This window comes from Bufo gargarizans, chromosome 6 (assembly GCF_014858855.1).
Source record: "Bufo gargarizans isolate SCDJY-AF-19 chromosome 6, ASM1485885v1, whole genome shotgun sequence".
Classification (NCBI taxonomy): domain Eukaryota; kingdom Metazoa; phylum Chordata; class Amphibia; order Anura; family Bufonidae; genus Bufo; species Bufo gargarizans.
Window position 1 is genome coordinate 110,422,520 of NC_058085.1, and position 15,121 is coordinate 110,437,640.

The following is a 15,121-nucleotide window of genomic DNA, read 5'->3' on the forward strand; positions in this document are numbered from 1 at the left end:
CTCTGGTCTTGATGTACACTGCTTTTCTTCCAATTCACCGTAATTTCTTAAAGGGGTTTTCACATCTCAGACAATGGGGGCTTATTGCTATTACCTAGTAGATTTTGTGCAATTAGATGACAGATAAAACATAAAAAATAAAAAAATGTAAGGGAAAAACTGGAAATTATGCAAAAAAATTGTATTTTTCCTAATTGTTAAAAAAGATTTCAAGACAAAATACTTTTCCCAGAAAGCAAAAAGGAAAGTGTGTACGTTTGTACATGTATGTACAGGCAGGGCAAGAAGGGGTTAATTCACAGCCTGCAGGCTCTGTTAATTTTACAGCCATCTAGGGGCTCTCTCACATCAAGGAGGGCGCTCCCCTGCTGACTTTTACAATTTGCACTGTAGCAGGGTGCTACAGCGATGCCACGCATAGACTGCTTCTGCTGGTCTAAAGGCTTTATTACACCAGCAGATAATCGTGCAGATCACGGCTAACAAGCGTTCGTAGGAATGCTCGTTAGTGATGATCTACATGGGTAATATTGCTGATCATTACCCGTTGAATGAGCAAACGCTCGTTCATCGGGCAGTCGCAATTTTTAAGCTTGAAAATCATTGTTTGCCGGTGGCAGATAGTGCTGTCTAATCAGTCTGCTGCTGGCAAATAATGATTCTGTACAGAGACGAGCGATGGCATTAGCGATCACTCCTCCCCATACTGTGGAGGAGATTGCTGCATGTAATAGCAGTGTTATTTTCTGCTGATGAACAGGCGATTATTGGGATAGGAAGCATCGGCCACACCTGCTGATGTAATACCAGGCTTGGGCATACTCGCTGTGACTGCAGCTGTCTGATGCACCACGGGGTGCCGGGAGATCGCAGTGTAACCCAACATTTTTATACGTCGGGTTAAGGTTAAAGGGCATCTGTCAGCAGATTTGTACCTATGACACTGGCTGACCTGTTCCATGTCCTCTTGGCAGCTGAAGGTATCTGTGTTGGTCCCATGTTCATATGTGCCCGAATTGCTGAGAATTATTTTTTTAATACATGCAAATTACCCTGCCAATCAAAGTGCAGAGGGCGTGGCAGTTGCAGAGAGAGCTGAGCCTCTAGGTGTAATGATGACGCCCCCGTTGCTCCTAGAGGCTCATTTCCATATATTAAAACATAATTTTTCTCAGCAACGTGGTAACATATGAACATGGGACCAACACGGATGCCTTCAGCTGCCAAGTGCACATGCAACACGTCGGCCAGTTTCATAGTTGCAAATCTGATGCCCTTTTAAGAGCCTTGCGCCATGACTTATAAAGTTGTGTGGCAGTAGGCAGAAGTTTAAACAGTTTTTTGCTATGGGGTTGGCTAGTGTGACATGTACATATATTTTTCACTATGCAGATTTATTTCCATGCAGCTTCGGAGTGTTATTTCTCTGCCAACTGACCACCATTTATTTAATACAGGAGAAAAACGGAAATTATCAGACAGCCTAACTCTGGAGGACGCCAAAAGAATCCGGGTGATGGGCGACATTCCCATGGAGTTGGTGAATGAAGTCATGCTGACTATCACTGATCCGGCTGCCATGCTGGGCCCAGATGTAAGGCTACTGCTGGTCACCGTTTCACTTGCTGTGTAATTGTATGTGTGCATCTGTGCCAGTCCTGGTCTGGTCGCATTTCTACTTTGTGAATATATTAACCACTTCAACCCCGCTAGCTGAAACCCCCTTAATGACCAGGTCACTTTTTACACTTCTGCACTACACTACTTTCACCGTTTATTGCTCGGTCATGCAACTTGCCACCCAAATGAATTTTACCTCCTTTTCCTCTCACTAATAGAGCTTTCATTTGGTGGTATTTCATTGCTGCTGACATTTTTCCTTTTTTAGTTATTAATTGAAATTTAACGTTTTTTTGCAAAAAAATGACATTTTTCACTTTCAGTTGTAAAATTTTGCAAAAAAAAGACATCCATATATAAATTTTTCGCTAAATTAATTGTTCTACATGTCTTTGATAAAAAAAAAATGTTTGGGTAAAAGTTATAGCATTTACAAACTATGGTACAAAAATGTGAATTTCCGCTTTTTGAAGCAGCTCTGACTTTCTGAGCACCTGTCATATTTCCTGAGGTTCTACAATGCCCAGACAGTAGAAACCCCCCACAAATGACCCCATTTCGGAAAGTAGACACCCTAAGGTATTCACTAATGGGCATAGTGAGTTCATAGAACTTTTTTTATTTTTTGTCACAAGTTAGCAGAAAATTATTATTATTTTTTTTCCACTAACTTGTGACAAAAAATAAAAACTTCCATGAACTCACTATGCCCATCGCAAAATACCTTGGGGTGTCTTCTTTCCAAAATGGGGTCACTTGTGGCGTAGTTATACTGCCCTGGCATTCTAGGGGCCCAGATGTGTGAGAAGAAGTTTGCAATCAAAATCTGTAAAAAATGACCGGTGAAATCCGAAAGGTGCACTTTGGAATGTGTGCACCTTTGCCCACCTAGGCTGCAAAAAAAAGTGTCACACATCTGGTATCGCCGTACTCGGGAGAAGTTGGGGAATGTGTTTTGGGGTGTCTTTTTACATATACCCATGCTGGGTGAGAGAAATATCTCGGCAAAAGGCAACTTCCCAATTTTCTTTTACAAAGTTGGCATTTGACCAAGATATTTATCTCACCCAGCATGGGTATATGTAAAATGACACCCCAAAACACATTCCCCAACTTCTCCTGAGTACGGCGATACCACATGTGTGACACTTTTTTGCAGACTAGATGCGCAAAGCAGCCCAAATTCCTTTTAGGAGGGCATTTCTAGACATTTGGATCCCAGACTTCTTCTCACGCTTTAGGGCCCCTAAAAGGCCAGGGCAGTATAAATACCCCACATGTGACCCCACTTTGGAAAGAAGACACTCCAAGGTATTCAATGAGGGGCATGGCGAGTTCATAGAAATTTTTTTATTTTTTTTTGCATAAGTTAGCGGAAATTGATTTTATTTTATTTTTTATTTATTTTTTTATCACAAAGTCTCACTTTCCGCTAACTTGGGACAAAAATTTCAATCTTTCATGGATTCAATATGCCCCTCAGCGAATACCTTGGGGTGTCTTTCCGAAATGGGGTCACATGTGGGGTATTTATACTGCCCTGGCATTTTAGGGGCCCTAAAGCGTGAGAAGAAGTCTGGAATATAAATGTCAAAAAATTTTTACGCATTTGGATTCCGTGAGGGGTATGGTGAGTTCATGTGAGATTTTATTTTTTGACACAAGTTAGTGGAATATGAGACTTTGTAAGAAAAAACAAACAAAAAAATATATATATATATTTCCGCTAACTTGGGCCAAAAAAATGTCTGAATGGAGCCTTACGGGGGGTGATCACCCATATAGACTCCCTGATCACCCCCCTGTCATTGATCACCCCCCTGTAAGGCTCCATTCAGACGTCCGTATGATTTTTACGGATACATGGATACATGGATCGGATCCGCAAAACACATACGGATGTCTGAATGGAGCCTTACATGGGGGGGGGATCAATGACAGGGGGTGATCAGGGTGTCTATATGGGTGATCACCCCCCTGTAAGGCTCCATTCAGACGTCCGTATGTGTTTTGCTGATCCGATCCATGTATCCGTAAAAATCGTACGGACGTCTAAATGGAGCCTGACAGGGGGGTGATCAATGACAGGGGGGTGATCAGGGAGTCTGTATGGGGTGATCAGGGGTGATCAGTGGTTCATAAGGGGTTAATAAGTGACAGGGGGGTGTAGTGTAGTTGTGTTTGGTGCTACTTTGCACAGCTGCCTGTGTCCTCTGGTGGTCCCTTTTGTTTGGATCGACCACCAGAGGACCAGGTAGCAGGTATATTAGACGCTGTTATCAAAACAGCGTCTAATATACCTGTTAGGGGTTAAAAAAAAAAAATCACATCTCCAGCCTGCCAGCGAGCGATCGCCGCTGGCAGGCTGGAGATCCACTCGCTTACCTTCCGTTCCTGTGAGCGCGCGTTCACAGGAAATCTCGGGCTATCGCGGGAGGACGCGTATATGCGTCCACCCAGAAGAGCAGGGCCGCCGGCAGGACGCAATCCTGCTTACGGCGGTCCTGTAGCGGTTAAAGAAGGATATGAGGTCGAGATTGTATTTCATCCCAAAGTGCAGCATTAATTGGGGTATTCAAGGTAATGCATGGCATTAGGTACTAGTGCACGTTCATCAGCAGGAGGGACCTGTCAGCTTTCCTGACATGGCTGTTTTTAGTCAATTCTTTCTGCCTAAAGTAGCCCTGCTAGACCTCCTTCCTTAGAACTATGTGCCACTCCTCTGTTATCCCCCCAAGAAATGTGTGAATGAATTGATAACCTGTTAACTGCCTCTTTGTTAGCGGGGCATGTCTCTACACACGGCCTAATCCATGCTGGTAGAGACGCACACTATTAGTGTGGAGTATGATAATACGCAGTTATCAGTTTACTCATACGTTTCCCGGAAGGAGTAACAGAGGAATGGCAAGATGCAGTGTTGTAAGAAAAGATGCCCTGTTTTGTAGAGAATTCAAGAAGTAACCTGACAGTAGAGCTGACAGATCCGCTTTAAGATGATTTTCTATATCTTGACAGTGTTTTGACATTCAGCATTTCTTATTCCTACGTTAGACAAGCTTATTGTCTGCTAATGCTGCCCGAGATGAGACTGCTCGCTTGGAGGAGCGCAGAGGGATCATAGAGTTTCATGTGATTGGAAACTCTCTATCTCAAAAGTCCAATAAGAAGATCCTCATGTGGCTTGTCGGTTTGCAGAATGTCTTCTCTCATCAGCTTCCCCGAATGCCCAAGGAATACATCACCCGGCTGGTGTTTGACCCGTAAGTGGCAGTTGTAGACCCCGTATTTGTTTTATCGTGAAGCCGACTGTCAGATGTTATGTTCAGGTCTAGTAAGATCACATACAGCATGTTATTTTATTCGTCAGGAAGCACAAAACGTTGGCTCTTATCAAAGATGGACGTGTTATTGGGGGCATCTGCTTCCGGATGTTCCCCACCCAAGGCTTTACAGAGATTGTGTTCTGTGCAGTGACGTCTAATGAGCAAGTCAAGGTCTGTACTGCATTTTATTCTTCTTTAGTATCTCCTCTGCTGCTTTCACTTTCTTTGGTATCTTCTTACTTCACTCAAAACCTGAAGAATTCTGAACCAAAATAGAAACCATAAGATACAAGTGGAGATGGACATTGTGCTGCCACCCCTATGTTTTTTTTTTTTGGGTGGTGAGAGGAGTTAGACTGGGACACAAAAGTTCAGTTGATGTTATTTTAATTAGTGTTTTATATTCTTTTTCAGGGCTACGGAACGCATTTAATGAACCACTTGAAGGAATACCACATTAAACACAACATCTTGTACTTTCTTACATACGCAGATGAATATGCTATTGGGTATTTTAAAAAGCAGGTGAGGCACTCTGTTCCTTAAAGGGCAGGCGTTGCTGTGCGATCCGGTATGTTCGGTTAGTTAATGCTCTTATTTTCTTCTGTGTCCTCTTCTTGGACTTTTTGCTTAAATAGGTTTTCCGGATTCAGCGTATGACGACCTATACTTAGTATAAGCCATCAATATCAGATCTGTCGGGTTGTAATAATTCAATTAAGAATTATTAATTATGGTCATAAAAATAATTAACCATAAAAAAATAAAATTTATAAAATTTGTCATAAATTCTTAAGATCATGACCTGGTGAATTGTAGACAACCTAATTGATACAATTCACATCTGAGTCCGACTATTTCCTCAGATAAATAAGTTATTTTTGAAGTGAGATGACGTTAATGATAAAACATGTAGTTCTGCATTATACAATAATACACAGGTTTATAAAAATATGCAGATTTATTGGTTACAAGGTTATAAACATATATAAGTAAATAAACACAATGATACATGCAAATGAATATATATAGCATTACAAGCTTAACAATACATGTGAGTGGAAATAACTTGTCACATTATAACCAAGCTATTATTAGGTTAGGATATCAAAATATAAACATAAGTTATATACATTACTTCTGTTCAGAGAAAACCTCATGATATCAGGACGGGCATGTCTAATCCTAGACATCAATATGGAATGCTAAATACATTCCACCCCCCTCTAACCAACTACACATCACATGATTTCAGGCATGGGCAAATCCATTCAAGGATATAACTTAGTAGAGATAACTGTATCCTTCCGCCCCATCCTGGACTATTTTCACACATATAACTTTGGTAAGACCATTAAGACAAATAACAGGGATCTAGGGGCATTGCTAGATCATATCTTAAATGGGAAGGACTTGAAAATGCTTTGCTAAATTATGAGTCTTGATTCTTCTGCAGGTAGAATGAAGTCTCACAATATCCTAAGACTACATCTCAATATGGAGATGATTAATTTAATTATTTATTTATTCGCCAATCTAGATGGTATAATTTCGCCCACACTATCAAATTAGTCTTAATAAAATGAAATATCATTTTCTGTGTCTCTTACCAAGTCCTAGTAGAAATCTCACTTCTGCTCCTAGGAAAGCTGGGTGGTCCATCATAGCGCATCTCACCATGGCTTTCATCTTGATAGATCCCTCTAAAGAGCTTAACTTCTCTTTCCTCTTTCTTGTTTCTCCCCCCTGTGTATGGTTTATGATCACAAACTTATCAGTTAGACACACCTTCCTAGTTTGGAACTTTCCAATCATAGTCGGATGGGTGTGACTATTGATACGAAATATGACATCATAACCTTACCCAGAATGCACTTTTGCTACTGTTGTAATGTCACCTACTCATACCTAGGTGGCACTGCCGTGTAAGCTATTTGCATAATAGTATAAAGGGTTAACTTATGTAAGTCTGAATAAAACGTATTCTATACATTTTGACCGTTAAAAGCTTTAATTCAAAGCTATAGGGATTAATTCTGACACTTGTAGCAATTAGAGACAGACCTCTAGGCGTCTCTCTGAATGTTTCTCACACTGTTTATTTATGGATCATAAATAACTTCAATGGCTTTGCTTTCTCAGAGATATCAGTACCTCTTCTTGTCACACCGAAAGATGTGATTCACGGTTACAAAACACACATCTTCACAGACACTCTTTTAGAGACGAATATTCCCCTAATGAGAAATGTATATAATATACTGGATACATGTCTTCATAACATATAACAGTATAATATAAAGTGTGTGTGTGTGTGTGTGTATATATATATATATATATATATATATATATATATAAATAATCTATATCTCTATCTATCTATCCATCCGACTGATTGTCTGTCTTATGCTAAGGACTAAGACTCATTAAATGAATACATGAATATTATATATTTTGCTTCATTAATAAATGCCTAATTGTATAGGTAATTATCACCAGCTGCATAGAGCTTATCTTTATCTCCCATCATAAATTTAAAAGTAGACAAGGAGGATTCTTCTCAGAGAGAAAAATAACATTGAAGGGCAGAAACCTTAGTGCGACCTTACTCAAGACATACAGAATTGTAACTATAGTCGAGCATGGCTCTTAAAGGTAATGAAAATTTATCTTGACTAGAATGAATTGGATATCAATGCATTTACCTATGAAAAGGCACAACAGATCAGTGGGGTTAACTCCTGCAGATCAGCTGTTTGACAGGGCTGTGGTGCATATGAGAGCAGTGTGGTCTGATTACTGCTTACAATAGGCCATCTACCTTCACACCATCTATTTGGGCCTGCAGATGCCCGATGTAAATGATAAAACGCGGTGCTCACACGTATGCCACAGCTCATTCAAACAGCTGATCCTTAAGGGTGTTGAGAGTAGGACCCCCACCATTGATGTTATTGATAGCCTATACTCGGGATAGGCCGTCAATATTCTGATCTATAAAAATCCCTGTGATATGTTAATATGATACAGGGTAAGTCAGAAGAGAAGTGTTGAGTGACATTGGCTTGTTGGTGCGTTACACCATTAGTCATAGACTGTGGTCTCCTCTCCAAAATCAGAGGCTGAAGTTTTCCTGTCCTTTATACTTTTTTTGAGCTTTACAGGGCAACTCAGATTGTTGGAATAGACTGCTGTATGTACAGTGAGTTGCCCGGCATCCCCCAACAAGTCCAGCACAAAGTGTCATCCAGAGCATTGATTCCCATTACCGCAATGATCAAATAATTCTGAACAGCTAAAGACCTATATGAGATTATTAAAGGGTCACTGAGTTTCCAGAAAAAAAATTGTCATCGGTGGAGGTCTGAGTGCTGAGAGTCCGGCTGAATTCTAGAACAAGTAGAAATAAGAGCTCGCTAATGGAGAGAAAGCCTATGGGCCAGATTTATCATTAGCTCAGGTCAGAATAATGGAGTGAAAAAGTCCCCCAAAAAGTCCCAAACGCTAAAACTGCGCACAAATTTGCAACTTTTTTCTGCTGTGCACTATGCTCGCCAGTTTTCTGAAAGTGGGCGTGTTTTCTTATGTAAATGAATCTCTAGACAGATTTACTATTGGGACTATTTAAAAAGTCGCAATTTCACTCCAGTGAGGACCATGCTTATCTTATGAGACTTTTTAATAGAACGTTGCGACTTTTTCGTAAAGATGTGCAACTTTTGTAAAGCTGCTTACTGACGGATAAACTGCTACCGTCAAACCACATTTATTACAGTCTTAAAGGGCTGATCATAAATCTGACTTTAGCCATATGTTAAAGTGGAGTGAGCTGTCAGAGTTATGATAAATCTGGCCCTATATGCCTTTCTCGATTCCGTCCCTTGCAGTCTCTGTGAGTAATTCTCTCTTCTCGTTCTAGAGATCGGTGGGAGTGTCAGCATTCAGACCCTCACCGATCAAAACTTAGGACATATCAAAAGTATTTTTGAAAATTCAGTGACCCTTGAAGTATTCTTCACCAAACCAATAAAGACTTGGGATGGTTACAGCATAAAGTTTACGTATATAACTGGCAGACTGGAAACCCACAGGATTGTATCTGTTCCACTGACAAATAAGATCTAGGTTTGTCAGCTTGCTCGATCCAGTTTTGTTTTTTAACCCCTTCCTGACACATGACGTAATAGTACGTCATGGCGGCAAGTGACATGCCCCATTTGACGTACTATTATGTCATGGTAATCGGGCGGGCACCGGAGCTTTGCACGACCGATCACTGCAGGGGCCCGGCTTTCCCTGATAGCTGTATCCTCCGGCATCGCTATAACCGCAACATAGAAGGGGTTTGCAGCGGGTTAGGGAGCCCATCGGGTCCCCGCGCTGCTGTGGCGGGGACCTGATGGGTGACAAGACAGCCTGATGCCGTGCAGAGGCTGCCCAATGCCTTGCACAGCATCGGGACCTGCCTTCTACGGGGGCCCAGGAGATTCAGCCTCAGGCAACCTGTTAGTGTATTACTCAGTGTAATACACTAACAGGCAATGCATTACAATACAGATGTATCGTAACGCATTGCAGAGAGGCTCAGACCCTCAAAAGTTGAAGTCCCAGAGTGGGACAAAAAAAGTAAAAAAAAAAAGCCATTTTTTGTCACCTAACATCTCATAAAGTGCAACACCAAATGATCAAAAAGGCATATGCCCCCCAAAATAGTAAAAATGTAACTGTCATCTTATTCTGCAAAAAATGAGACCCTACCTAAGACAAAAAAAAAAAAAAAAAAAAAGCTATGGCTCTCAGACTATGGAGACACTAAAACATCAATTATTTTTTGTTTCAAAAATGCTAATATTGTGTAAAACTTAAATAAATAAGAAAATGTATACATATTAGGTATTTCCACGTCCGTAACAATCTCCTCTATAAAAATGTCACATGACCTAACCCCTCAGACGAACATTGTAAAAATAAATACATAAAAACTGTGCCAAAACAACCAATTTTTTGGTCCCCTTGCCCCATAAAGTGTAATAATGAATGATCAAAAAAATCATATGTACCCAAAAATGGTACCAATAATAACACTGACACACAGTAGGGTCAAAGCAATTTCTCCTTTTTTTTTTTTTTTTTTTTTTTTTAAGGAAGTAAAGCATTTTAGAAGTACATCAGAGGGGGTATCCCCCTGAGGCTTGTGACATTGTTCCATTGGTCAGAATACAAAAATAAGAAAAGAGATAATACTTCTGCACGTTGTGCAATGTTTTACTAACTTTGGTATGTGAGCTATGTAAATTTCTAACAACAAGTAACTTGTAACAGTTTTGAGTAACTTGAGCATCATTTATGGGGGTTTCCACTATGTAAGACGCACAAAGTGACTTCAGACCTGAACTGGCCCTTAAAAAGTGGGTTTTGGAAATTTTCTTTGTAACGTCCTAAAAAAATAAAATGACATTTACAAAATGATGCCAACATAAAGTAGACATATGGGGACTGTTAAGTAATAAATATTTTATGAGGTATTACTTTGTTTTAGGCCCCTTTCACACGGGCATTGCGGATTGGGGGCAGATGCGTTCAGTGAAACTCGCGCTATTTTGCAAGCAAGTTCAGTCAGTTTTGTCTGCGATTTGCGTTCAGTTGTTCAGTTTTTTCCGCGCGGGTGCAATGCGTTTTGATGCGTTTTTCACGCGCGTGATAAAAAACTGAAGGTTTACAAACAACATCTCTTAGCAACCATCAGTAAAAAACGCATTTCACCCGCACTTGCTTGCGGATGCAATGCGTTTTTCACGCAGCCCCATTCACTTTTATTGGGCCAGGGCTGCGTGAAAAACGCTGAATGTAGAACATGCTGCGATTTTCACGCAACGCAGAACTGATGCATGAAAAACAACGCTCATGTACACAGCCCCATTGAAATGAATGGGTCAGGATTCAGTGCGGGTGCAATGCGTTCACGTCACGCATTGCACCCGCGCGGAAATCGCGCTGGTGTGAAAGGGACCTTAGAGAAATGTAAATTTTTTTAAAATTTTTGGGTAAATTTTAGATTTTTTTTTTTTTTTTTTTATATAAAGGTGAACATTTTTTACTTAAATTTATGACTATCATGAAGTATAATGTGTCACTAGAAAACAATCTCAGAATGGCTTGGATAAGTAAAAGTGTTCCAAAGCTATTACCACATAAAGTGACACATGTCAGATTTGCAAAAAATGTCCTGAGCAGAAGGGCGAAAACTGGCCTGGGGTAGAAGGGGTTAAAAGAGGTTGTCTGTTTTGGACTGTCTCTTTTTTGAGAAGGATCCCTTGAGGATAAGCTGACCACACAGATTCTCAATACTGAATGGAATTTCCCTGCAGCGCTATCACAAGGGAAGTGTAGCATTATTCAGTACCCATGGAAGTCAATGGGCTGTTGCTGTCATGCATGGATGTTCCCAGGATCTCCAGAGCAAGACGTAATTTTATGTTTTCTGCAAAGTTTGGCTTTGACCATATTAACCACTATGTTTTTTTTATTCAGCCCCATCCTTGTAACGCTTTGTCCATGCACAGCCTGCAGCAGAGCTTGTGGTGTTACTAATGCAATCCGAGAATTCATTAACTAGCTTCTATAGCAAGCTGTATCTACTTGTATTAGTACAATGTGTATGATAAAGTCAGATTCTGGTTTACCTCCAGCACTCCATCTGTTGTGAAACTACAACTCCCAGCGTGCTCCCTTGACTTCGATGGGTGTTCTGAGAAGTGTGCATGCTGGGAGTCGTAGATTCACCACAGCTGGAGCGCCGAAGGTTGCTGATCCCTGTTGTAGAGGATGTTTGCAGTGGTGATACCTAAACCATTCTGGGTTATTTTTGTTTCCTTCTCTCGTCACCTTTTTTTTTAATTCTATCTCCCTTTAGGGGTTTTCAAAAGATATTAAGGTCCCTAAGAGTCGTTACCTGGGTTACATCAAGGATTATGAAGGAGCCACCTTGATGGAGTGCGAGCTTAACCCTCGAATTCCTTACACAGAGCTCTCCCATATCATCAAAAAACAAAAAGAGGTTTGTAAATTGGCACCAATATCCTTGTTTATCGTCTTATCTACCTGGTGTTGATTCTTATTGTGCCTCCTCCACATCCACCTTTTGTCTGAAATATTCAGCATGTTGCTCTTAATAAGGACTCCCTGATTCCTTCGCTTGGTGCCGTGTGAGTGACGGGCTAAATGCAGCAGGAGCATCTCACAGAGGGAAAGACAAGGAGGCAATGCTGTCTGTGCCCAAATAATTTTGTAGGCAGGAAGATGTATTGATTCCCAGCAGGGTAAGCTTCACACTGGAGGGTTATCCCAGAAATTATAAAACTCTTTTTTTTAAAACTCTTTTACTCGCCTATCTTAAGGCAGCCGTTTCTCACATGAGACAGTCAAGCATATAAAAGTAGGTCCTAGAAGCTGCAGAAGCCAGAGTGCAAATTTTGAATATAAACCTTTAGCCCAAAATATATATAAATCAATAATAAAAAAAAATGTCACTATTCGTTATCAGTGATGAGGCTCTATTTAGATCCGCCTCACACTGCTGACCCTGTGGTTGATAGTTTCTGCTTGGAGTTGCTAGTACTGGTTTGTCTTGGACCTCCTGCTTCTTTATACATCTCTAAGCTAAGTACTTGTTGCCTTCGCTGTTTTTTATTATTTGGGGTGTGTTTCTAGGCCTCGGGGAGACGCAGGTTCCTTCATTCTGGAAGGAACCAGCTGTCTCATCCCCTGCTACCTATTCTAGGGCTTGTCAGTTTTAGCAGGGCTTTAGGTATCCGGTGTATGAGTATTTCCACCATCAGGATCTGCTCATACTGGCAGGAGTTAGGGAAAGGCCTAGGGATTACTAGGAGGTCACCATCCCTCTTCCTCAGCTTTTGAGGCCTAGAATGTTGTTGTCTATTTGTTGTGGTGTGTATTTGGTGTTTTCCCTTCCCCTTAACCTGTGACAAATACTAGTGTTAAATTTCACACTGAAATATTTATCTGGAAATATTCGCTATTTTATGTTTTTTGTTTCTCCACATTCAAAATTACTCCCCTCATATTTTTGAATTGCCTGTTGCCCCCGCGCACCACTGAAGGTTGTTTGTGTAGAGCTACTTGTTAATGTCAGCCACTTGGGCTGTTCTTATGCCACAACTGCCAATATTGTGAGGGCATAGAACAAATCAGGAATGGGTAGAATATATTCTAAAGAAAAGGATATCAAGTGTTTGCAAACAGATTTTTTTATTTTTTTATTTTTTTTTTATGGTATGTTGTAACCACCAGTAATGTACTAGGTGGTAGGTTTCTTGATTTTTGCTTTGTCTGTAGTCCCAAGTACCAAAAAAACTATATGGACTACTTTACTTTATTCCTGTTCAGCATTACACAGCCGCCATTGAGAACAGTTGCCTGTCTGTGGAATGTACTGTATGTGACAGATCCTCCAAGTCTTATAAGACACCTCCTTCCGTATTAACCCAGGATTTCATAATCGCTCTCTATAAATTTTCATATTTCTAATTAAATTCAGATCATTAAGAAACTGATTGAACGCAGACAAGCTCAGATCCGCAAAGTTTATCCTGGGCTCACATGCTTCAAAGAAGGAGTGCGACAGATTCCCGTGGAGTGTATACCAGGCATACGTAAGTTTAAGCAGAGTGATATTCTGCCCGGTAACGAGCGCTGCTCCGTGATAAAAGCACTGACTGGCACTTGTTAGGCTAAGTTCCCATCTCCTGTAGTCTAATCCAGCAGGGTGTTCTGGCAGAGAACAGCCTGCCGAAGTTCACTGGATCTGGCGTTGGTGGATAATGGCTTTCACCGCCAGACCCCATAGACTATAATGGGATCCAGCCACTTTCCTGCATGAGTGCCAGGTTTCAACTGAAAAAACGTTGCATGCAGTAATTATCATTAGTAATGAGAAGTTCAATTGTTAATGATGGTTTATTCCCATACAGTGTTAAAAGGATCCGATCAGCTCACTGAGGGCAGAATAGCGTAGTGATGGACGCCCTGATTTCAGTGAACCGTCACTTGTGTGTACAGAAATTCTGTCCAGTAATATGTACACTGCCCTCCACCGGCTGATTTAAAGGATAGCAGTTTAATGCCGCATAACAGATGCAGTCATCTGTAATCGGTGACATTTTTACATGGGGCAGTGATCGGGGGACCGGGAGTCTGTAATAGAGGACTGTACTAATGCCGAACTGATGTTTTCTCTTGTTGCAGGAGAAACTGGGTGGAAACCATCTTGCAAAGAAAAAGGGTGAGTAAAATAAGAACTAACGCACACGGGTGTAGGAGGGGAGCACACATCCATAGCTTTATTTACCATACGTTAGTTTTTGCCGTCCTCCCGCTGGGGCATTTGCACACCTCTCTGCTTTAGGCAGCCCTCCTGGGAACCCCTTTATTAGCCTCTGTTTCGAGGGCCTGTCTTTCTGGGTCACCCAGTTTGTACATTGCAGCCTGGTAATTCCTGCGGGCACCAGGCCGTTTTAGTCCTTATACTATACTGTTGATAACCTCCATCATCTATTTCTTTTACAGGAAGGAAATAAAAGACCCAGACCAGCTGTACAATGTCTTGAAGAACTTGCTAGCACAGATCAAGGTGATAATGCTTGGCGGAGCTTGTGACGTCTGAGAAGTGCATGCTTTGTTGTACCTACTGCTTCTGGTAACATTTACAAGCAGAGATATTTACCTGGCGGCTGTAAATCCGCTCTAGACGGCATTATCTTATATCCTGCTGTGCTGCCTCCACTGAGAGGGCTGCTGACAGATTAGAGCGCTGCTAATGAAGGAGCTGTCACAGCCATGACAGATTCCTAATATCTCTAATCATATCTGCATACTGTGGCCGTCTTGTAATAGGTGGGTTCTTTTTACACAGTTGTAGATATACGAGTGTATATAATATGGCTTATAGGTAGTTTTAATAGATGATTTAGTGTTTGTTGTGCTCTAGATATGCTACATGCTAAAATGTTTGCAGCAAGTCTGACTTGCTATCTTTTATTTCACCGCACCTTTTTAGTAAGGTCACACTGCCATTTTCATAACCAGTTAAAGCTTATGGTGCTATTCACATGGCTGTTTTTTAACAGCCAGTGAATAGCGGCCGTCAAAAAATAGGG

At 41.0% G+C, this 15,121-nt stretch overlaps 1 protein-coding gene across 1 annotated transcript in view; it reads left to right on the forward strand.

Moving 5' to 3' along the window:
• The window catches only part of KAT2A (lysine acetyltransferase 2A), a 34,588-nt gene that overhangs the window by 10,908 nt on the left and 8,559 nt on the right, over positions 1-15,121 (forward strand). The window contains exons 9-16 of the mRNA XM_044297227.1: positions 1,458-1,594; positions 4,675-4,883; positions 4,991-5,117; positions 5,361-5,471; positions 11,860-12,003; positions 13,504-13,618; positions 14,211-14,247; positions 14,532-14,595. Coding sequence (XP_044153162.1) covers positions 1,458-1,594; positions 4,675-4,883; positions 4,991-5,117; positions 5,361-5,471; positions 11,860-12,003; positions 13,504-13,618; positions 14,211-14,247; positions 14,532-14,595 — 944 coding nt within the window. The remainder of the gene's footprint in view (positions 1-1,457; positions 1,595-4,674; positions 4,884-4,990; positions 5,118-5,360; positions 5,472-11,859; positions 12,004-13,503; positions 13,619-14,210; positions 14,248-14,531; positions 14,596-15,121) is intronic.